The following is a 25,102-nucleotide window of genomic DNA, read 5'->3' as shown; positions in this document are numbered from 1 at the left end:
ATCAACAGGTATCAAGGAAACTGTCTGAACATACTGTGCTACTAAAATAAACTTACCCAGTTGCAAGATCAGCAGGAAACCTGTAGCAGTGAAAACATCACTTTGGCATCCCGTGGCAGTGAAAAGAATAACTGAGTTCCATTTGTGCCATTTATACAAGTATACAGGTAATCCTCAACTTATGACCACAATCAAGCCCAAAATTTCTGTTGCTAAGTGAAACAGTTGCTAAGTGAGTTTTGTCCCATTTTATGACATTTCCTGCCACAGTTAACTGAATCACTGTAGTTAAGTTAGTAACATGTTGTTAAATGAATCTGACTTTCCCATTGACTTTGCTTGTCAGAAGATTGCAAAAGATGATCACATAACTCCAAGACACTGCAACTGTCATAAGTATGAGTCAGTTGCCAAGCATCTGGATTTTGATTATTTGACCATAGGGATGTTGCAATGGTCATAAGTATGAAAAACATTCATAAGTAACTTTTTTCAGTGCCATAACTTTAAACAGTAACTAAATGATTGGTTGTAAATTGAGGACTTATTTGTATTATGTCTGGGTCCAAAATTGGAGTAGATAGATGTTTTAATATTATCTGTCTCACTGAAATATATCATGAAGTTGAGAACTGTATAGGAAAATTAGGCTGCTATACTAATTTTTGAATGAGTCAAACATAAGACAGGCAAAAATGTTTATGTACCTCCTCCGTTCAAAGTAGTCTGTTCCCATGCACATTTTCTCTTTATTTTGCTAGTATTTATTCAGTGTTCTTTTAAGAAGCATATTATAATGACTTGTATGTGTGTCTACTTTTACCCAGAGTAGTGTTTTAATCAAATCAGACTTTCAAATTACAGCGTCATGTCAGAAATATTTGTAAATGCTAACAATCAAATTTATAAGTCATCCCAGTCTGAAATTCCCAAAATGATGCTCAATCTTTGTTATTTGGTTGATAGTTGTCCAACTTGTTTCCCCCAAAGTATTGCATCCAGAAGCTCTGGTGTCTTCTTGGCTTCCTTAAAAAATACAAGCAATGGACGGTGTTTCAAGCATCAAAGGTGTACGCAGGTAGTTAAAATTCTTCAGCATGGGAAAAAAACAGTCATTTGGCTTTTGCTTGTCTTTCTATTTTATTTTTTTAATTTAAAGTTAATATTTTGCTATTTTAATATTAATTTATTCTTAAATGATAATGTAGATCAGATATCATAATATTTTTTACTAGAGTTATAGTCTACATTTTTCTGAAGATAGTGTACATAGCATTTCTCTCATAAGTATTCAGCACAACAACCTAGTGAAATAGGTTAATGAAGAGGGGAAGTGACTGGTCCAACTTCTGTGATTGAGGATAGACTAGAAAGCCAGGTCTCTCAGTTCTTGGTCCAACATTTCACCACTATAATACACAATAATCATTTTTCAGTTTCTTCACAATATCTGGAAGAAATTTTCTGACAGAACAATCAACCAATGGAACAGCTTGCCTTCGGAAGTTGCGGGAGTTTCATCACTGGAGGCTTTCAAGAAGAGATTGGACTGCCATTGTCAGAAATGGCATAGGATCTCCTGCTTGGGTGGGGGTTGGACTAGATGACCTACAAGGTCGCTTCTAACTGTTAATCTGACATGTTCATCTGGCTGATGTTTTATAAGGTCAGGGAGGATGGGTAGCTTGGGCATCGTGTCTGATTTTAAGCACTTCTATGGACCAATTCCATATATTTTAATCTTATATTGGTTACTTTTCCTGTTTTATGTTCTGTCTAGTATCTGCTTTGATAGTGTCTCGCCACTGTGGTTTTGGTGACTTGTTTCTTTTAGTACTTCTGATTCAAACATAACTGTCCTTTCTGGTGAGTGTGATCACATGACATGGCCAAAGTAAGTAGAGCGGAGTTTTGTGATTTTTTGCCTTGCAGCTATATGTCAGGTTTTTTACATTCCTATACTTGTTTGTTTGCCACCTTCTGTCCAAGGAATGTGCATGAGCCTTCTCCAGCCCCAACAGCTTGCAGAATCAATTTTTCTCTTGTTATTTGTTTTTCATGATCAAACTTTTGCAACTGTAGGTGGCATGGGAAACACAATAGCATGGACTAATCTGCATTTAGTTGCTGGCAGATACCCTTACTTTACCATATTCATTCATGCTCATCAACGCTGTGCAACTCAGTGCAATTTGACAGTTTATTTCTGGACTACATACTTCTTTGATCAATCTGCGATCCACACACTCATTTGATCTCTTCACTGCTAATTATTTTTATATTTCCATTCTTCACGGTGGTCATGAACTTGGTCTTTTTGATGTTCAGAAAGAGACTGAATTTCTCAGTTTCTTTAATCTTTTGATGAGATGTCTCTTGGACGTATTCAGTGCTAAATATTAACAAAGAGAAATGCTAGATCCTGTGACTGTGCTTCTCAGAAAAAAGCCCCCTATAGGGAAGGAAACTCATGCTATGACTTTACAGCTAAAGATAAAACACTGGCTGAGGATCAAATCCACTGAAACATGAACTATGTACAAGGTATCAAATTATGAGCTAGGTAACCAAGGAAAACATGCCAACTATGAAACAATGAAGGTAGTGAGAAACTGAAGTGGGACGTTTCCACCAGTGTAAATAAATAAAATAAGCAAAGCAATGTTATTTTATGACAGAACTATCTGTCAGATGAAATGGACTGGTGGCATAGTTGCATAACAGTTTACAAACGAGTTACCTGATACTGAGCCAGACAGACATCCAAATGTACTGATATATCTCCATCTACTGGTCAAATATAGTACGTAACACAGCTTGTTTGCCATTGCCTTACTTGGTTCCTCTGCTATCCAGCCAAAATCTATAACTTTCTAGTCTACCATCCAGTACGTTAAATTTAGAAATAAATTGGTCATCAAGACCAAAGTTAATCATGCCATGAGTCAGAAGAGGACATCATTTTTCTCTGGCAGGGTTCTGGGTAGAGAAAAGTTTCTCCAGTGTCATATATGCTAGTTGGACTTTAGATTCTTGATCCAGAGAGCTAACATATGACTATTAAATCTTCTCCTTTTTGTGTCCTAGTTTTTTTCCCCTTTCATTTTTTTATAAGGTTGTGCTAAATCAGGAGTGCCGTGATGATGTGAGTTTGACATCCCTATGTTAAGTCTTCCATGTCCAGGAGAAGTTTAATCCTATGGAGAGTTGAACTGAAGAGCATAACATTTCTGTGTGTACATGTGCACATCTAAGATCACTGGGTTATCAATTATGTTCTAGTTCTAGTATCTTGAAAATAGTCCTCTGTAACCAGCGTGGTTGCCAACCTCTCCCTCTCCCAGCCTGTGTTATTGAACTATAATTTGTACCTTCCCTCATTGATGCTTATTCTGTCTTCAGGCACATCTTTCTTCAACTATCTGGTGGGTGACTATTGCTTATCCCTTGTCTATTCCTATCTCCGATTAGCACCTCACACTTAAGTGCATTTAAACTAGCCTCGGCAAAGGAATATGTCAAGAGTAATGCCATTATCTTTAAACATATTTAACATTCATTTATGCTAAGCTTAGTATCTTATACAAGAATTTGTACAATTTTTCTCCTGAATTTTTCAATCGTCAAGGCTAGTATACTAACACTGAGGATAGCTTTTCATGATTTGCTCTAAATTTAACAATCTGTTGCTGTTACAGTTCAGTTCATCCATTCCCCTGAGTTCAGAATCCTTTTCTTAAAAGTTATTGCTTTGCTCTTATCCTAAACTTCCACTTCCTACTTTTGTATTATGTTTATATTAAGGCACTTTGATCCCTTTTTATCACCTTCCTGCACCTCTATCAGGATTGTACTTTAATCCATAAAGTATTCTATAATTCTTATGAAAACTTTATAACTGTGGGTCATACCCTAAACTCCCAGATTACCACAGATTTTGCAGAAAAAATCTTTTGGTTTTTGCTTTGAAACAAAATTTATCCCTTTGCCTTTCCAGTCTTCTTGGTTTCTTCTCATTGTTAACTGCAAAAATTGGTATATCAGAACCTGTAAATCATGTTTTTTAATTTAGTTTCTCTGTATAGTTCAAAAACCACATTATTTGTGTCTTTGTCCAATTCCTTGTATCATATCATTTCCTTAATTAAACCTGCCCATTCTCCCTCTACCTAAACTCTTAATTACTTTTCTCTGTACTATGAAAATCTTCTATAATTATCAGCTGTACACAATACATGTAGATTTTATTATAGTACTTTGCTCTAGTTACTAATTTTCCAATTAAGGGAGCCCAATTTAAAGCTAACTCCAATTTGTACATTTTAATTAATTTTGCTATAAGTCTTGATATTTTGCATGCATGCAGATTAAACATTTGGCTGAGGATACACAACAACAAGAGTCTTTTTCCCAACTGAAAAGGTGCCACAAACTTTTCTACATTGAAACGGCAATATTAACAGCTTTTAGTCCCTCAAATCTTACATTTCATAGCTGTTGGAGGCACATAGATAATAATAGCCAACCCAATTCCTAGTCAAGTTTGTATATCAGAAAAATACTATAACGTATTAGGAAATTAGTGACTCTATCCCTAGCAATGAATGATAGCCTTTATAAACAGAAGGTTCTTCATCCAAGCCAGATGCTCTGGTACTTGATTTTGTTCTCTCAAATGGACAGTGACAAAAGTGTGTGTGTGTGTAAAAGTAGAAACTTTAAAAACTTCATTTTTGTATCGGTGATCTCTCCAAAATTTATGCAGTGAAAAATATTTCTGAAAGATAGGTCTTACATTCCTAGGAAATTATTTTGATGGCTAAATATGAGTATTATTTTGATGGCTAAATATGAGTAAATATTCCTGTGTTGTGTTGCTTTCCTCAAGTTTTATGAAGACTACCCTACACTTTTGGCAAAACTAGAAAAATCTTTTCAAACTGTTCACTACTCTTTTGTATCCATTATCTAAATTGTTATTCTAATGTGCTTTTTGAGAAGAATGGTGATCCTTGGGGGGAAATGTTCCACAGGTTTGCTATTAGAAAAACAGATGAGAACTAAGGAAAATAATTTATCCCTGCTGTCTGTCTGCTGAGAATATGCGAGTCAAAGTTATTTTGAAGAACAAGTGCTCACACTTCGAACTGTGCAAGGGTTAAAAAGTAGTCTTCAGTGGATATGCAAGTTTGTTGATTTAAAGCTCTTTGTAAATGATTGTTCGAAACTTCTCAGGTGTAACAATGTGTTCAGAAAACATATCACAAGCACTGTTTAAGTAGGGTTTTTATGTATCACCACCATCATCTTCCTAGCTTGATTTGATTCCCAGAGGAACTGATAATTCATTGAATTGTCTGTCATGGAAAATGGGGAGCTTAGCAATGTGCATGAAAAAACAGAGGAAGATAGGTTTTATGAAAATTCAAATTTAGAGGAAGGAGAATGTGAACAAATCTCTAATCAGAGCAATGGAGATTCACCCTCTCCTTGTTTAATTGCCATGCTAGACAGCATGGACATTAGATGTGAGAATAGCATAGAAATTAGCCAGCAAAACTCTTGTTCCTTCCAGCATGGCTGTGACAGTGGGGAAGAAGCAGATTCTCTGCACGATGGTTCTGAAGACAGTCAATACAAAGTTAGAGAGGACAGAACTTTCGAAAGCACAGTGGCTATGGAGGAAATTTTCAAAACTTCAAGAAATACTGTCAAATTTCCCTTCAACAACGGTTCAGAAGAGAACAACAATTTTCCAAAGGAAGAACATAAGATTTTCCTTGTTGTTAAGGTGAGTTCTTTTGCTAGGCATTTATACAGTTATGGTAGTCTCAGACGTAACATAGCTTTTCCCTAACATTTGGAGAAAAGCAATAATTTTACTTTTCTGCTTGGTGGAGAATTAAACCACATTTTTGCATGTTTTTACCACTTCAATAAGAAATATTGTGTCTTATCCTTATCCAGTATCAAAGAGGATACCGCAGTTGCCCATAAGCTAATGATAATAGCAATCCTATATATGCTTTTCAGGGAATAAGATTCTCTGAGAAAGCATGCAGAAATTGGTGGAAAATATTTTGAATATTTTACTGAGTTATTTAAGTGCCTTTCAGAATATTAGAAATTTGTGATATCTGTAGAAGCTTCATGTGCATATTTTCAGGCCATTGCTGTGCTCTATCATAGCTTTTTCCTTGCCTGAGTTTGTTGAGAAAAGCATATACTTGACAGTACTTAACACAATTTAGTGCTTTTTCCAACACTATACGGATAAAGAAGGTGTGGTGAATATCAGTTTTCCAATTTATTCTCTGAGTAGAAACAGAGCCTTGTTGCCATTCAGTTACTGAATGCAGAAGTTAAGGGTATGTATTTGTTGGTGCTCACAGAGGAGAAAAGCAAAAGCCGTTTCCTTGATTGCATGCTCAGAAGTTAATCTATTCCACAAATTATGCAGAATGTGTTTTTGCAGTTCTGCTTTTACTCCTCTATACACAATTACTCTGGCTGCAATCTTGTAATCACTATCCTTGGAGAAAGTTATTGAAATTAATGGAGTTTACTTCTCAGTAGAAATGCCTGGGACTATAATTAAATTACCTGGTTATAGTTGCATGGTGTTAGAAAATATATTTTTCCCTATAGAATAATCTCTGTTACATGAGAAGTAATCTGGGTAGAGCTTTGGTAGACCTATGTGTTCTTCTTCCATAATTTAAGATAGTAGCTAAATTATCAGATACAAGAAATGGCAGAATTCATCTATTTCTAAGTAGTGTAGAAAAACAAATTTCAACAAGTTTACTTTTCACTATAAAACATAAAAAGTTTGGTAGCTGGCATTCTATCACCTTTTAAAATGTAATAGTAATGGCTAGCTTTCATTATACCACATTTCTATTGAAAGTGCATGGAAATATTAATATAATTGATATATTAATCTTTTGTTAATCTATAAAATTCAATAAGGCTTCATGTTAGTGACATAAGGGAACTTTTTAAAAAAGATTTTTAGGAAAACAACATTTTTTTTTCATAGATGCAAATTTGGTATTTCGATTCTGTAGGAATTGAGAACTGTAGAAACAAATTAATTAAGAAGAGAATCAACTTAAAAATAAGGAGAAATTTCCTGAAAGAACAATTAATCAGTAGAATGACTTGTCTCCAGAAGATGTGGGTGCTCTAAGCACTGGAGGTTTTTAAGAAGAGGTTGGACAATCATTTGTCTGAAACAGTATAAGGTTTCCTGCTTGACTAGAAGATCTCCAAGGTTCCTTCCAACTCTGTTATTCTGTTAAAATTATAAATATTCCTTCCAGTTGGTAGTAAAAATATATTTTATTTCTGTTATTTTAATAGCTCAGAGTGTAACTCGGTAAAATGTGATTTTGTTTTAGTGGTGATAACCAGGGGAGGGATTCAGTTGTTTTAACAACTGGTTCTGTGGGCGTGGCTTAGGTGGTGGGCATGGCTTGGTGGTCATGTGACTAGGTGGGCGTGGCTTGGCGGTCATTTTATTGGCTGGGTGTGGCCAACTCAATATCACTCACATCGAGGCATGCATCTCCTCGCCTGGCCTCTCATGACTGTGGGGATGCTGCAACAGTTTTAAGTGTGAAAAATGGTCATAAGTCACTTTTTTCAGTGCCATTGTAACTTTGAATGGTCACTCCACACAAGCAAAGTACCAGGAAAGGAGGGGGGAAAAACTCCAGAGAAGTTCCAGAGACAGGAAGTCTAATCCTGTCAAGAATGTAAAAAGAGTTAACGGAGAGGCAGTTTCTGTAAGCAACACCAGAATGTTTCCTTCCTGCCTTCCTTACAGGATTAGGCCAGTAATTTCTTCTAACAACCGGTTCTCCGAACTGCTTAGAATGTTAACAACTGGTTCTAGCGAATAGGTGTGAACCTGTAGAATCCCACCCCTGGTGATAACAGTATTCAGGTTATTTATGAAGAAATATAATCTGAACAAAACATGTGACATATAAATACAGTATGCACATGCTAATTTATAGTCTCGTCTGTTGATGTTACACTTCTCAATTTTATCAGGTCATTATCTGAAACCCACGTTTGTTGAGTAAAGATACTTTTAAGTGTTTCATTTATAGCAATTAACAAGTTATTTTTTCAGATTATTTCTCTTTAAACTGTAATGGATATAATATTTTATGAAAGGATTGGGGGAAAATTATACTAACAAAGCTATTTAGCAGCACAATTCTATTCCTGCTTACTGTGGAATAACTATTCCATTCTGTATCTAGGCAGTCCTCTATCATACCAGTTCATTATTCAGAGATTGTTTGCAGATACTAGAAGACTAACAAATAGTTTCTAGTTGCTTGAAACAAGTTTAAACTTGCTAAACATAAACAAAGGTTTCCATAGGTTATGTTTTATATACAAAATGAAATGACTCCCAAATTAGAGTCTCTGGTCATGGATCATATTTCCATAATTTCATGAATAATTAGAAGACACCTAATCCAATGTTTATTATGTAAAATAAGTTAACAATAACTCATTGAACAAAACATTTTGCATATTAAATTGAGGTATCATATTGTTAATGTTTGACTATTCAATTGTTCAAGGAGAAATAATTTTCATATTCTGCTTATGAGTATAAAGAACAATAGAAGAATATGCTTTCTTGTTTTTTACTCTGTTTCTGATGTGTATAATTCTCTCTTCTAGCAGGAGTTCTCTCTTCTACAGGCTCAGGCTACCGATTGACTAGGCCTTTTAGAGATTGCTGAACTAGAGCCTATACTAAATCCAGCCTCTTCAGTTTATTGGAGGCTCCTATATGTAATTATTATACAGGGGTAGGAGGTCAAAAGGAGACAATGCCAACATCTTGCAGGTCTACTGACTGTTGATAATTGGCTTCTGGCCAGATTATCCCAAGCTGCTCCCATCACGCAGGAGGCATTGCTGCTTGACTGTGTGCTTAATCTTTCATTGTGCAATTCCAGGGGGCCCTTAGGATGGCAAAAGTAGTTTGAGGACTGCATGTGGCTCACATGGATTGCTTTTGTCTATCTTATGTCATAACAAATTTAATGCCATATGAAGGTGTGATTAATGCTCTACCTTTTGTCCTTCAGGTGCCACTGAGAAGTTAGGCCCTTTCTTCCCAAGAGATTAATCATTGAACAAGCAAAACATGAACTGGCCAAAGGAGCAATTTGCTTCACCTATTTTAATATTGTCCTTTTCTTTCAGCATTGTACTACACACACTACTCAGTCCTATTTTGTTTAACTATGATTTATTGGATCATAATTGACTCATTCTCACAATATGCTAGATTAAACTATGGCTTATGAGCAACAAGGATTAGATTCACTCATTAAACCAAACCTAAACAAATCACGTTATGACTTAACTGTGTTTCCTGAAAATAAACCCTACCCCCAAAAAAACCCTAGTGAAGAGGGGGTGAGCATGTGAGTATATGTTGGTCGAGAATGTCTGGCAGCAGCCGCAGCCTGTGCAGTGCAGGTGAGTTGATTACCTGTCCAAGGAGCAGGTGGGAGCAGAGGTGGAGTCAGTCATGTGATCTGGATGTGCTGCGTGGGCTGCGCAAAAGCCAAGAGACCATGGGCTAGAGTGGGCTGGTGGCTGTGGGTGGCTTGTCCTCATGTGGCAGCACCAGCACCAGATGGCAGCAGAGGCATGAGGGGGGAAGCAGGCAATCCTGATGCTGCAGGCATGTCAAGAGACATGAAGATGAGCTACCTGTCCACTCAGTCCCACCGTCTCTTGGCTTGCCTGCAGCCCATGTGGTGCATCTGGATTGTGTGCCTCCCCCCATGCCTCTGCTGCCATCTCCGGTGCCACCACGTGAAGATGAGCCTCCTTTGCCCACTCACCTGCCCTAGCCCACCAACTTTCAGCTTTCCCGCAGCCCACATGGCACATCCAGATTGCATGCCTCCCTCCTGCGCTTCTGTCGCTGTCTGCTGCTTGGACAAGTAATCAACTCACCTGTGCTGCCCAGACTGTGCAACCCAAGAGTGCACCAACCAAGGGGGCAGAGGGCTGCAGCTGCTCTGGACAACGGCTTGTGTTTTGCATTTGAAACAGATTTCAGGTGGGGAGGGGAAGTAGAACTCTTTAGCATCAGAGCATGTTAATGATAATGATAATAATATACAAAATACTAATGCTCTGATGGTCATTTTGAAAAATCCTTTCTTAGAAGCCAAGAGGAACATACCTGTGAAATTTCAAGTTTGTAGGCTTTACGATTCTGGAGATTTTGTGATGATGCGTGAGTGGTATTTCACTTTTATATATATAGATATATGCCAAGAAGTAGATATTTGTAGCTTTGGCTTCAGTTCCTTTTTGAGTTTGGCCATCAGTAAGCCAGAACCCAGATCTTGGGATCCTGGTGGTCACTACCTATTTCCTGAAAGCTACAGAATTTTCATCTTTTCCTTTCTTACAATGCAACTGCGGCTCTACTACAGATTGCTACACCTTTCAAAAGGAATCAGAGGAGTTGGCATAGTGTTACCATACACTTGGCATTCCATAGACAAGCTGGTTTTTAAACTTTGCCCATTCAGCCAGGCATTTAAGAAGATCTAAAATGTCCCAACCAACTTCTTTCCTTCTCTTTCCAGGTCTGTGTGCTGTCTTGCTGTCATGGCACAATCTCTTCATTAAAACATATACCATTCCAAAGTGTGTGTTTTTTAAAGAATAATAACCCTAACTTGGCACCAAGCAATGAATTCTTCTCTGACTCTCAGATCTGACCCCAAAATTTGAAGCTTACTAGATTGTGCATCCTTCCTTTGTTCCTTCTTCCCTCCCTCCCTCCCTCCCTCCTTCCCTCCCTCCTGTTATGAACTGTTTGTTACATGCTCATCCCTGTTATAGATAAACTTCTGAGAAATTGGCCATACTATACAAAACGTTCATGTTTAGGCATCCCACTCCTTTGAATTTCTTTATTTTTTTCAGACCGATGTTTTAAAACAGTAAAACAGTGCCCTCTGCAAGCTGTTATGATAAACAGCAGCAAAAAAGACGTAAGTTAGATAATTATGTTTTTTTTTACTGCGATAGAATCTGTTACTAATTCTAAATGTTTTCTAAACATTTAATTTGGACATTTTACTTTCTAAATACATTGATAATATTCCTGTGGCTTCTTTGTCATAATATGTACAAGACCTGTGGATCTGTATAATTCAGATGTGAATTATACAGATTCACTGTAAATAATTCAGAAGATGGAAGCAGAGATTACCCTCGCCCACCTCACATGCATACATAGTACAGAATGGAGGCAAATTTCATATTCGTGAAAGTAGGTTGCTTTACTTACAATATTTTATAGGGAATCTGATTAACTGCATCCTTCAATATGATCTTGTCAAATTTTTCTACATTTTCGTATACGGGGTTATAAAAATAATGTAACTATTATGAGCTTTAGAGTAAGAATTTGATATATTTTAACCTATATTTGTAATAAAGTTAAAAGTCATTTTTAATTCTTTTTCTTTTTGCACTTCTTTCTCTCCCTCCCCTCCCCCCCCCACAGTTCTTTTTCTTCTTGCTTTATCTTTTATTCCTGTATTTCTAAAAACTCCAATAAAGTTACATAGAAAACAATTCACTTGAGATGGTGAAATGTTAATGATCTTACAAGATTTTGGCTATTTCTTAAAACATAATGATTTAATTTTGAGGTTTGCTGTTGCCCTTTTAAAATGTAGAGAATCTGTCATAAACTCTGACGGAAATAGAATTAAGGTTGGGCCATACAATAGATTATGAGAACAAGCTCTTCACCTCCATTTCCCAGGTTTTATAGCCTTTTCCATTAGTGCCTCTGCTAAGGTTCATTTCATTCCCACCACAAATTGAATGAAATGTCAGGACATGGCAGCTCTGGATAAGCCAATCTTCACAAATTTTCTGTTCCTCTGAGCTGTATTTTTGCTCAAAGAATAAGAGAGGCTGGAAAAAGGCATTACACTGTTACAGGCTACCACTGTTGGCTTTTTTTCTATTCCCCAGTAGTTTTGCAAAACGTGAAACCTGCTGGATCTCCTCTGCTTAGAACTCCCAGAAAACATATGTTCTTGTTACAGGGAAGTTGCTATTAAAATGAATTTATTAGACAATTACATATGTGGCTTCATGCTCACTGTACCAAGAAATAATCTTTGCTCTGAAGTAAGTCATAGTTTAGGCCCAAGAAATATGAGAGAGCCTTAAAGATAAGATACAATAACGCTTTCTTGCACAAAATGTTACAACTTCACTTCCAAAGCTGCTGCTCTGTTTTATTATTAATGGGTTGGTGTGATCATTTTCAGTTGTCTACTCCTTAGAGGAGAAACTATAATGAAACTCTTGCAAAAGCAAGCCCTACTATTCATTTGTGGTGTGTAATTTTAAACCTTTGTAGTTCTGGATTGATAGGCAACACCCTGGCTATCTAAATGAAGTTATTTCTTACAGTAACTTGAGAATGCACTATTTGTTTCCTAAACACATTGAAAGTAATGTGACTTCCTTTCCACATTGAAAGTAATGTGATGACCAAAGCAACATTGATTACTGTAATGTGGCAGACACTGTTTTGCTGATATTTTTTACAATTTAGTGTTGTAGAAACAAGTCAGGAATTGGCACCAATAAAAAACAAGCAGTTAAATGAAGGGACAAATTGAAATTTGATAAGGACAGGTAAAATATTAAGCTCCTTGAAAGTTTGACACACTCAGTTGATGGTATGTCAACGGCTGTAACTCATGTTTCTGAATTTTATGCAAGATATCACATTGGGCTTCTAATGTAGTTAGATTTGCAAATCCTTTTAGCATCTAGATGTGTACAAGCCAGATCCAGATGATCTTCAATTTACACACAAACAACATTGGAACAAAGATTAATGCTTCTTCAAGTGGCATTGAATCCTCTAAAATTAACACATCATTGTTAAATCTAGATTAAGTCGCTGCCAAGTTAGATATAGTTACCTGAAAATGAATTCTATTGACATTTGTAAATTATGCTATAAACAACTTTCTTTCAATGTGATACCAATTAAATGGTACCTTTGTAATGATTTAGTTAAATCTTTTAAATAATCCTCCTGCAGTCATACAAAATAAAATGTTTGCTTCATATCAAGGTACTGGATGTTCTCTGAAAAGCATAGAGTAAGTGATTTGGGTTGAGATAGGGAGTATTAACTTTCACTTTGCAGGGATATGCAAAACTGCTCAGGTTAAAGTTCTTGAGTTCTTAGGGAGGAACTCAAGAACAACAGATATTTAATTACTGACCTTAAATAACTGCTGAATCTTAGCATTCCAAAAGATTTTCTTATTTAGTATTATTGTTTAATTAAAAACCTGTTTCCAAAGAAATATAGAGCCCCATAAGCATTTTGACTTGTGCAGATCCTAAAAAACTTTTCAGACTACAGAATTGATTTGGATCTGTTTGATGGGATTAAAATGAGCTGGATATTTATACCTTGTCCAGCAAGGGATAACAGAATAAAACAGAAGTGGGAGCACCTTTAGTACTGGAAGACTCCTATTCAGTATATTACTTAGGTAGTTTGTTCATACATTTCACTAATAATGGCTACATATAGGAATAGTATGCCAAGGTATACTAGGTTTTGTGGTGATACAGAATGATATGAAAAGTTGGATGTGATACTGGACACCAAACTTTAAATGACTTATTCCCACAATGTCATTAGAACCTTAAAGTCAGCAACCAACCAAGATATTGAATAGAAGTCCTAGATAACACTTTCAAAACATGCTATTCTTATTTGGTGGGCCATCAGCAATCAGTCATCTGCTTTTGGGTTATTGTTGAATCCTTACAAAGACTTCATTCTTTTTGGAAAAGTGATGGATTCCAAATTAAAGTGGCAGTATGCTGTTGAACAAACATCCTAATCAAATGAAGCAATTGCAAATCTAGCAAAGTTATCCTCTTGTCACTGTCTACAGTTGCTTTGGATAAAAATAAAAAGAAGTGGCTGTAATATGAGAGAATGGAGCATGCAGACAACAAGCAAAGCAAAATAGTGATCTCCAGTACATTTTTTAAAGAAGTATGCACAAGATGAAGAGAATAAAGATTGTTTTTTAAAACAAGTTTTATTCAGTTTCCCCCATTTTAACATCTCTTTTTAGTGAACAGCATGATTACAGGTTTCACGTATACATACAAATATGACGATGGTTTCATATACAATTTTTGTATTCGATTTCTTATTTTAACAATGCTTTTATACATTTTCTATTTTATTATATTATTCCAAATGCTTACCTCTTATTTAGTTCACCTATATTAGCTTCATAATGATTACACTTTGATACTTTTAACTGTCACATTTGTATATTTCATCTTAAATTCTAATTAAAAACACTCCTTCTAAGAAATAGTTTCCCCCTTAAAATATCAATTTAAGTATGCCATCTCTAAGTACTACATATTCATTAATTAACTCCCCTTTTAAATCCCATTAAACATTTAACATGCCTAAAACATTAAAATTAATAATCCCTTGAAAACTACATAGCGTATATAAATCAGATTCTGCATAGTTTTTCCCCTTTTTTATTTTATAAGATTTGTTTACAATTTCAAAAAAGAAGACATATTAATCTACTCATTTAATCCTGAATCCTGGTGTTAATTCCATTTCAGCTCTCCTCCTATATCATTTCATTTATTTCAGCATATTTAATACACAAATTCCATTAATTATTCCATTCATCTTTATTTAAACAAAAAAGCCTGCAATCCACTCCTAAAATAATATCTACTCCATTAGAACCCTTCTTATATTTCATTTCAATTATTTCAATATATTTAATAAACATATTCCATTAGTTATTGCAGTTATCTCTATACATAAAAGAAAAGAGCTTAAATTACATTATCAAAAGTAACAGTTCTATTTTCCATCTTATCAGTCTATATGTCCCTTTTTCATAATCTTAAAGTTGTTTATGTTACCCCCCCAACACCTTGCAGAATCCCCTTTCTAAATATTAATCAATATTAATTATTATCTCTGTGTCAAATTAAGCAATTTTCCCCACTTTTTTTAACAATTTCCATATTTCTTTGTTTCTAAGTCCTGTTTCTTATCCCTTTTTCCCCTTCTATTTTCCCCTTTATTCTTTCACTCCAGTTTTTCTCCCCCTCTCTATTTGTAGCTTCCTTCCACCCTTCAAATTTCTGCCGATTCTTTTTACCTTTTTTAATTTTTGGAATATTCCCCTCTTTATTTAACTTCTTAAATCTCCTATATTTATTTCCCACTCCTTTCCTCTTTCTTTCCAGAATTCTTTGTTCTTGATGAAAATTAAAAATGGCCTCTTCTGTAGTTTGCTCCACTTCCTCTTCTGTCTTTTGTCTTTGTTGTTCATGTTCTGCAATTGCATTTTCCATAAATTTTAAAGCAAAGTCCAACAATTCACTATGCTCTTGTAGTGTTTTTTTTCATGTTTCTAAGTTCCATTTTTAATTCCAGAAGAGATATCGCCATTTTAAACCTTTTCTATTTAACAATTTAATCCAAATAGTGTCTATGAAATTACTTTCCAACAATCAGCTTTTATTTTATTCCTCTCATGTTTTGGTCCTCAGCTAATCCAATGCTAAATCCATACCAGAATCAATGGTTAATCCAAGGGCAGAATCTTCTTGTTTTTTTCTTTGTTACAATGTTTCAGTTTTTCAAAGTTCTTCTTTAGTTGTATCAATTTTCCTTACAGTTTTTTAAGAAACAGAGTCTTTTAGAGAAAAAAAAACAAGTTAAATTCAATCAGTTAGATGGCACTCTTTGTTATAACAGATCTTCACCCCCTCTTTTTTCCAGCTGTTCAGAGCTTTTTAAACCAGTCTTCCAAGAATAAAAATCAAATCCAATTAGTATTAAATTTTCTCTTTAACAATCTATAGTTCAGCTCTACTAGTGCCTATATAGAATCAAAATATACTTATCCAAATTAGTTAAATATTTCTTTTTCCAGCTTCTACCTTTCTTGGTTCAAAGCCCCACCACTGTCAAAAGCAATTCACACCTTTTTTCCTCCTTTCTCTTCACCGCTTTAAATCCTTTCTTAAAGATTCTTGAAAAAGTTAATCCTGGGGGTATTTTCTATTTAACTATATCATCCCATTCCTCCTGCTGTTTGCTTCTTTCTCTCTCCAGCACAATCTATTCCGGCTTAATCTTCCTCTTCAGGGTGGCCATTTTAGACCACCACTTCAGACGTCTTTGGGAGGGAGCAGTTGCCAAGTCAGGGAGAGGATTTGCGACTCCCCTCTACCTGGCTGATGGTCTCCCCTTCCTCCACTGTCCCTACAAGGTGGCTTCTGCCCCAAATCTGACCGATTGGGGTTCTCCGACGTCGAAGCATGGACCAAAGCCATGGACAATCACGCTCAGCAGTCCATCTTCGGGGAAGTTCAAAACCGGAACCCCTAGAGAATAGAGATTGTTTTCTCACCCTTGAAATTTGTCCTATTCTCAACAGACCTGAACTATGCTTTGAGGTGGTTGTTCTTAGCTGGCTTTTCTTATGGGAATTCCATTAATTCTTGTTGCACTTTCCCTGCATATACCATGATTAGTTCATCATGAAAAGCCTTACCAGCCAGCGTTACTTGTTTAGTTTTTGGATCATATTTTAATTTATAAAGCCCAACTTGCAAATTGTATCTCTCTGTGTTGTTGGTTTATGACTCTGTGGCTAATGCAAGCTGAAAATCTTATCAGCACCAATACAGAAAACAAATAACAACAAAATGATAATGTAACTGAGGTGAGTCAATAATCATTCAGTTTCTACCCACTACAGGTGGCTTTTCCACCATTCTGGCCCATCACCCAAGAGAAAAACCAGATCTTCAAGGTCTTGTGGAAAGCCAACAGGTAAAAAGGTCTTGTGGAAAGCCAACACCCAAATTTCAGGGGTTATGTTGTTCCAGAGGGCAAGTGCTAACAACAGAGAAGGTTTACCTCCTGAGTCTCACTAGATGACATTGTTTTATAGAAAGGACCCAGACCATGCTCAACTTTTCAGATTTTGTGGGATAGTCAGAAACAATTGGAAAAAGGGAGTTCCACAAGTCACCTGGTCCTGGGATGGAGGAATGTATAGAATTGCATTCAGAAGTTTTCTGAGTACAATTCATAGAACAAGGATATTACATTGGTGTACTAAGATGTGTCTTTAGTGATCCATGTCACCACATTGTGTGGTTTAGTTAAGCTTCAGGTTGGTGTTCAATGACAGGACCATGTACAATACATTGTAACAGTTCAGTTGGGAGATAAGCAAAGGCATGAATGACTGTGAGAAGAGTCTCCTAATCAAGGAATGGGCACAATCAATGTAGCAATTGCACTTAGCACTTATATACTGCCGCACAATGCTTTACAGCCCTCTCTGAGTGCTTTACACAGTCATATTGCCCCCAACAATCTGGGTCCTCATTTTACCAACATCTGAAGGATGGAAGGCTGAGTCAACCTTGAGCCCAGTCAGGATTGAGCTCCAGACTGTGGGCAGAGTTAGCCTGCAATACTGCATTCTAACCTCAGTGCCACCAGGGCTTTTATTAATTTACAAGGATTTGTGCAAAGGCTTTTCTTCCATGGTTGCCATTTGCTGTTTATCAGGAGCCAAAAATCCAGGAGGATAGCCAAATTGTGTGCCAGTTCTATCCAGATGAAAAGGTGTTAATAGTTATGTTTACATTTTTTTACCATGCCATTTTAGATTGGAGATATATAGAGAGTCATAATTGTATGACATTCAGTCTGGGATCTTTGTTTTCAATGTGATATTACAATAAATAATAATTCCTATCTGCTTTAAATATTAATTATATCAGTTAGAGTGGCCATTAATCTGCCTTAAGAAAAGAGGGCACAGCAAAAAAGATGAGATTTTTAAAAAAAACAATTAAATGCAGTCCCACTTTTTTTTTTATTAAAAAAACCCCAAACAAATTATTTAACTCTAAGCTTAATTACTTTGCAGTCAGAAAGCTCCAGCTCTGAATTATTGCAACTCACATGTTGTAATCCTACTGTCAACCCACTTAAAGGAAGAAGTAAGGCTTAGAAACTTGTCTCATAGCTCAGTCCTTTGATTTGCCTCATTCACTTGTTACTGCCTTACCAATGCAGACTCCTTAAGGGTTCGGTGAATCAGTCTTTGCACTCACAGGCACTCCTGCCATCTCCATGTCTTGTCCCATGGGAAGTCAAAGTAGTAGGATGACTCAATTTGAGCTACAAAAATTTGGTTGACCACTACGTGGCAATGAACAGGAAGCGCGACATCCTCATCAGTAAAATGAATGATTTCATTAAACTTATACTGTATGTGTTATCTCCTTTTAATCATTAATATTCTATATGTCATAGATATTCTCAAACTTTGCACACCGATTAGTCACCATGAGACAACTGTCCCATGCAGGCTTGCACTGGCAAAAGGAATTTAAATTTGCTTTGGATAGTACTACTGCCTTCCCTGTGCTAGCCTGATCAATCTGGGGTTTTTTTTGGTTTGTTTTGGTTTGTTTTTAAGTTGCTTGTGGTCCCTTGGGATTCTGATCCATAGTTTGAGAATTGTGCAGTAAATGCAAAGGCATCCAAAGATCCTATTTTAAAAAACTGTTTTTTTGAAGAGGTACATTTAGACAGGAAAGGTAAAAGCTTAAAATATCCCCCCAAAAACCAGCTACTTAACATATTCAATAACAATAGTTGTGTTTCTCCCGAAGATCTCCAAAGGATAGAGCTTTCTGGGCTAAGAATGTATTGAGCAATCTGAAGCAGGGAATCGGTTCATCGCTCCTCCAGCACTTTCTTTGCCTCACCTCACTGAAGCAGCCTAATAAAACTTCTTGATTTATCCTTCAAAACTGTCTTTGAAGGAGGAGCTCCTTCAAGGACAGTTTTGAAGGAGAAATCAAAAAGTTTTATTAGGCTGCTTCAGTTTGTCTTCGCTGCTTCAGATGAAGGAAATGCTGGTTCTATCTACAGTTGGACTGGCCATGGATTCTTATTTCAGCACTGCCAGAAGAAAGGAGAGATTGCATTACTCCCGAAGGTAAAGATTAGCTGAGCAGAGCAGGCCACAGGGTTCTGGGAGAATACGAAGCCTGAGATGCAGCGGTGGCATTCAGCAGATTCTGACCAGTTCTGGAGAACCGGTAGTGGAAATTTTGAGTAGTTTGGAGAACTGGCAAATACCACCTTTGACAGGAGATTTTACAGTATCCTTCTCCTGCCACACCCACCAAGCCACGCCCACAGAACGGGTGGTAAAAAAAAATTGAATCCCACTACTGCTGAGATGGATTCCTCATTTTGCCCAGTAATCCTGATCCTAATGTTTTTGTAAAGTTTTACATTTGCAAATCAGAATACAACATACTGAAATGTGAAAAAGTCAACAATTAAAGTAGGTCTGGGAGGATTGATTCACATTTCCAGAGTTGTTACTTGCAGTCTGCAATACAACGTGGCAGCTTATATGTGTGGAACCTTTTCCCGAAGACTTATCATTCCACATTCCTTCACTGGAGGCAGGTTGTTGGCCTGCTGCTGCATGAGTAAAGTTACAATGAGGATACTCTTAGAGAACATAGTCTGGGCTCTATTTGGAAGCAAGCATTATATTCCATCTTTTTCTGATTGAGAAGCTGGAGGAAAAATAGCATATATATGGAAGAACAGTAATGCAAACTGTTTTCATATATCTATCTCGCCCCACTTACACAGGCTTGTAGCCTCCCACAGTTCCTTCACCTTACTAACTTAATGCTCAACAGGCAAAAAGGAATCCCTCAATGGCAAACAAAGGGGTAAAAACGAAGGAATGGAGCAAAGGAGCATTGAAGGAATCTCCCAGAATTGATAACTACATTCATAAAAATTATGAATGTAGGAAGAATTTAGGCAGATAATATGCTGTGGAAGTATGGCCACATGAGGGTGCCTTATCTCTCATCTCTGATTGTTGTAAATGCAGAGTGTAATTGCTTACCTTCCTTTCTCCCAGTCACATTATCTTCCATTCCCTACTGCCCTGTTGGATATTTGGATTTTACAACAGTTCTCTTTGATATCAGGATTCAATTAGCACCCTTTGGTGAGTGAGTGAGGTCTTTGGCTTTTTGCTTTCTGTGCCAGGGAAATGTTCTGTGTTTGCAACGATCAGAGCAATCAAGCTGTGTTTACCTCAACCGAATGTGTTTGGGGAGTAAATGAAAACTTGAGGAAGGCTCTCATACTGTTTTTCGAAAGTACTGCATGCAAGAATGCTAGAAAGGGGAGTGCAAGAAAGAACTATTTAGACAGAGTGGGATTAAAAGAAATGGTTTGTTCCGAGGTACCACGGGCTGTGCATTAACCCCACCCTCCTCTCTTGCACTTGGCTATTTTGGGCTGGCAGCATGAGCCAGAGCTCTGACAGATGAGCACTCAGAAACACAACACAGAGCACTGTGGCACTTGTTGCTCCGAACACCAGTGTAAGCTTCTCCTGCTTTGCCTTTCTTGTCCTTTCTGGTTTATTTTGTTTACAGTTTCATAATTAGGAAAATTATTGTCTGAGTTAGTGGAAGTTTCAAAAGCAGCAGCAGGCGCAAAGAGATGGTGTAGAGAAGGAGCAGGAAGCCTCCCAAGTGCTGTGGGTAAAAGGCGAAGCCGTGCTGGCCCTGGACTCTTTGCAGAGCAAGGAGAACAGCTCCTTGCCTGGGGGGGGATCAGAAATGAACAACTCGTCTCCTGCCAATGGAGAAGGAAAAGACCCTGAAATTGAACTCTTTGTCAAGGTAGGTGAGACTTTCTCTAGTCAGCTGCAGACGTTCACCGTGTCTAGAGTTCCATTGTGTTTTAGTGCAGAATGTCTCCCTTTTCCCTCCCTGTTCCTGTTGCTTTCCCTCCTGCTGTTGGCTTTAGTCTTTGTTGCTCCAGTGCCATCTCCTCACTTGAATGCCAAGCCAGCCACAGTGGTTTCCTCTCTGAATTTACTTTGAGGGAGGAAAACAGCCTGAGCCACCCAAGAAGCTTTGTAGCATGCAGGGTGTTAGGGAAACCTTTATGTGTGCAGTCAAACATCTATTAGCACAGGAAACAGCGTGACACCTGGAACGGACTCATATTTGCATGTACATAATGTGATTTTATTCAAAATGTGACTAGTAGTGGTTAATTATGTGGACTACCCACTCATATAAAGATGCCAAATGATGCAAAGTGAAACATTTTTAGTAGTATATTTCCGATTGGTTATTTACACGTGCAAGCCATTATCACGTATGTTTGCAGTCATTGGGTAATCAAAAATGATAGCTGTCAGAGAAGGATAACCATGTGGGGTGTGTGTGTGTGTGTGTGTGTGTGTGTGTGAGAGAGAGAGAGAGAGAGAGAGAGAGAGAGAGCGCCAGCCTATGGTCTTTCAGATATTGTGAACTTTTATCTCTCAACAGCCACAACTAATAAGGACAATAGGGAACCTTGCTGGAAGTGTAGACTTCATGGCATTTTAACCATCTTCAAATAGAAATAGTAATAACAGTGAAAAACAATAAGGATGTTATATGGTATGCTGCCCTTCAAGCATGCTGGAAGAGGAAGGGAGAAAATACAGATAAGGGCAAAAATGAGCTCATTCAGAATATGACAAAGGAGTGCAAAATATATATTATAATTTCCAATCAGACACACAGCTGGTGAAATCAAAACTGACTCTAAATAAAAATTACTTTGGAACCTACAAGAACAAGGCAAACATTCCCCACTGCATGTTCAGATGAGCATTTTACCATTGCCGAACCCATTTCAGGCCTGGTGCAGATGCTCTGCTCCTTGGAGAACTGTATTGCCACATAAGATCAAAATTCCCATTGCCACTATTCCCAGAATTCTCCATGACAGCATTTAGGGCTTTGGGGCTATTGATCAAGAGGCCAGGCAAGATCCTTCTGCCCCTCTCTCCTGCTGATGTGAAACTCTCCCACTTTCTTTTAAGGAAAATTAGGTAGGCCTTCGGTAAGTAGCAGGTTGATGCGGAATTGGATACAATTTTCTATTGGTTATATTGCAGGCACTGGTGTGTCACCCTGGTGTCCTAAATGTTTACCCATAGTTAAAATAAATTAGTCATCAAAATATCTTGCTAAAACAGTGGTTCTCAACCTGTGGGTCGTGACCCCTTTGGGGGGGGGGTCGAACGACCCTTTCACAGGGGTCGCCTAAGACCATCGGAAAACACATATTTTCGATGGTCTTAGGAATCGAGCCATAGTTTTATGGTTGGGGGTCACTACAACATGAGGAACCGTATTAAAGGGTCACAGCATTAGGAAGGTTGAGAACCAATGTGCTAAAACAATGGCAATCTTAGAGAACGTTGGCTGAAAGTGATGCTCGTATCTCTTGCCTCATTAATGGGTCATCTTAGGATAGCTAAATTTAGTCAATTGAGTAGCCAACTATTGCCAAAAAATCTACACGGGTATCAATCTTTAGAGAGTGGCTTACCTATTTTAATGGCATCATTTCAATTCATTCCAGTATTCTTTTATTGTAAGAAAGCTGTGATTGACAGTGTCCTAGCTCTGATTCTTTGAAACCAAGACAGTGGGTAGCCAGTAACTTTGATAGGCTTCTCTGTGATTCCCCCCGCCAGGACTCAAACTGATAGTCCTCATCGCAACTTGTGTAAATGAGTTTAACCAGGTGCTGGGCACTTCAGAGCTTTCACCAAGTGGTGCTCTTTTCCATCTTCCTGCAACAACTGTTACTGGCTGCCATGAGTTTTATTTTGACATGAATGCATCTGCTTGCTTGATAGTATTGCATAAGTTACCTCTTCACTTCAGGCTGTTTAGACTGTCATAGCACAGAGATGGCAGTAAAGCTGTAGTCAATGTCACAAGGAGATGTTTGTAACTTTACAGATTACAAGAGTCATTCCAGAACAGTAAATGTCACCGGGATCATCTGTCTTTGCCTCTCTAAATATGCAGGGGGATCAGCAAGGAGCACTGAAGCACATGAATGACCAGTTGAATGCTATCCCAGCTCGACTGGCAATGCCAGGATTAGGAGACATGATATTTGACCTGAGGTCCACAGTGAAATAATGGCAGATGTATACATGCCATGGTGAGTCATGGCATGTCATCCAAAATTCTGAATTAAATGTTAGAAACTCCTGACTTTTTAAAGTTAAATAACAAATGTTGTGAAGATTTGGCAAGGTTGATCTAGACATCCTAATTATTCAAGAGTCCTTGGGTATTATTATTGCCCACTTATGTCTGCAAACATGCATGCAACAATAGCAGATTTGGGAATAATAATACCTGGCCAAATTTGAACAATCCTGGCTGTTTAAATAGTGAATGACATGCTGTATGCGGCACACATCATTTTAAAAATTATTATTATTAAAAGAAACTGATTTCAGTTCGCTATTTCCCTGCTGGGCAACTCTTTTGAAAACCTTAGAATTTTTTTTTACCTAGGAATCAAAGTACAACGAAAGTTCTAAAGTTGAACCTCACCATTAATGTGCCCAAAATTGAACAGAAAATGAAAGAGCTTTATTTTAAGTTCCATGCTCAAGAGATGTAGGAAATTTCAAGTTGCCATGGTACTGCATGTTAGAATTAGGATGTGTTCTTGGGCTGTGATCCACAGTTTGTATAATAATAAATGTGGAACTTTTTTTTTTTTTACCATTTCTCTATGCAGACGTTTTTCAGAAATATTTACAGTAGCTTGTTAGAATAGCAGTCAGAGACGTTGGCAGGAAATTACTTTTAGCATACCAGTTAGAGTTGTTCTTAGTGATCCAATTAGCTTAAAGTCAGCAAGTGCAATTTTCTTACCCAAGTGGATCTTAAGACTTTGCTTAGCCAGTCCTCTAAATGTGAGAATCCAGGAAAATGAAGTGTGTTTCAAATATATCAGCATCTCTAAGTTTCTCAATAACAGCAATCAACGGGTAGTATATTTGATACCAAAAATAATTTCTGGGAAAATGTAATCAGTAATTTACTTATAAAATATTACAATTAGCTTTTTAAATGCTTAGATTTTTTTTTTCTTATTATTGCTCTTTATTTACTTTTGTCACACACTGACCTTGGCTGAACTCAAAAAACCCTGAACAGATAGGGAAAGAAAAAGCTAAGAAATATTTGTATGGGAAAATAGTCAGTAATCACAGGATGATAGGTTAGTCAGAGAAGTTGGGAAAAAAACATTTTGGAATGTTTTTAGGAAATGAAGAACCACTTCTGTATTGTTTCCAAGTGAATTATATACCTGTAGGACACAATGCCCATTTTAAGTTTTTTAAAATATAACCTCTATAATATTATACTTTTTATAATGTATAACTTTTATTATATAACATACCAGTCTGGGAAAGTAATAGGTTCAATTCATATATCATGTTACGCCATGATGAGGTTTGAGTTTATCTTAGGATATTGTATGAAAGGCAACCAACTGCATCTTTTTCTGTCAACCTGACTTAGTGCAATGTGTGAACTCTTCCATTGTGTTTAAGTTTCAACAGGTCTTTGTTTAACTGGTGCCTAAAATTGGTTTTAACATAATGTAACGTAAAAAGAAAGCAATAAGAAAAAATAATTTCATCAGCAAAAGCTGTCATGACAGGAATTAAAGTTTAGTAGAGGATGCATAAAATGTGCATAACTAACATTTTTGATACGATTTATATCCAAATGTGATTGTTCCTAAAGGCTCAGAGAGAAACAGAAGGGGACATTAACACAATAATAAGCTTTATTCAAGTGTTAGTTATGAATACAAATTATTAACATTAGTATAATTAATACAAACTATAATTCTTGTCTGTCTAAGGATCTCTTTCAAAAATAACATTGGACTGTTGTCCTAAAGGTGCTTTTTCAGGAGGCACCTTGACTTTGTTGTTTTTCCTTTTGAAGACATTGAACTATGACTTATTACTGCATGCATGAACATCTGGTTCATGTATCCTTTCGATGC

General features: G+C 37.0%; 1 protein-coding gene across 2 annotated transcripts in view; it reads left to right on the top strand.

Moving 5' to 3' along the window:
* The first annotated feature begins 5,260 nt into the window (after nt 1-5,260).
* Nucleotides 5,261-25,102, top strand: part of CLIC5 (CLIC family member 5) — a 70,703-nt gene continuing 50,861 nt past the window's right edge. The window contains exon 1 of one of the 2 annotated variants that reach the window (XM_026683736.2): nt 5,261-5,791. In XM_026683736.2, coding sequence (XP_026539521.2) covers nt 5,363-5,791 — 429 coding nt within the window. In that variant the 5' untranslated portion in view covers nt 5,261-5,362. Of the gene's footprint in view, nt 5,792-20,484; nt 20,887-25,102 lie in introns of those variants that run through there. The other variant, XM_026683737.2, reaches the window with a different exon arrangement.

The sequence above is a fragment of the Notechis scutatus genome, chromosome 1, assembly GCF_049901735.1.
Source record: "Notechis scutatus isolate UNSWTSFEM ecotype Mainland chromosome 1, rNotScu1.2, whole genome shotgun sequence".
Taxonomy (NCBI): Eukaryota; Metazoa; Chordata; class Lepidosauria; order Squamata; family Elapidae; genus Notechis; species Notechis scutatus.
Note: the sequence above shows the minus strand (reverse complement) of the source record. Positions and strands in the feature narration are given on the sequence as shown.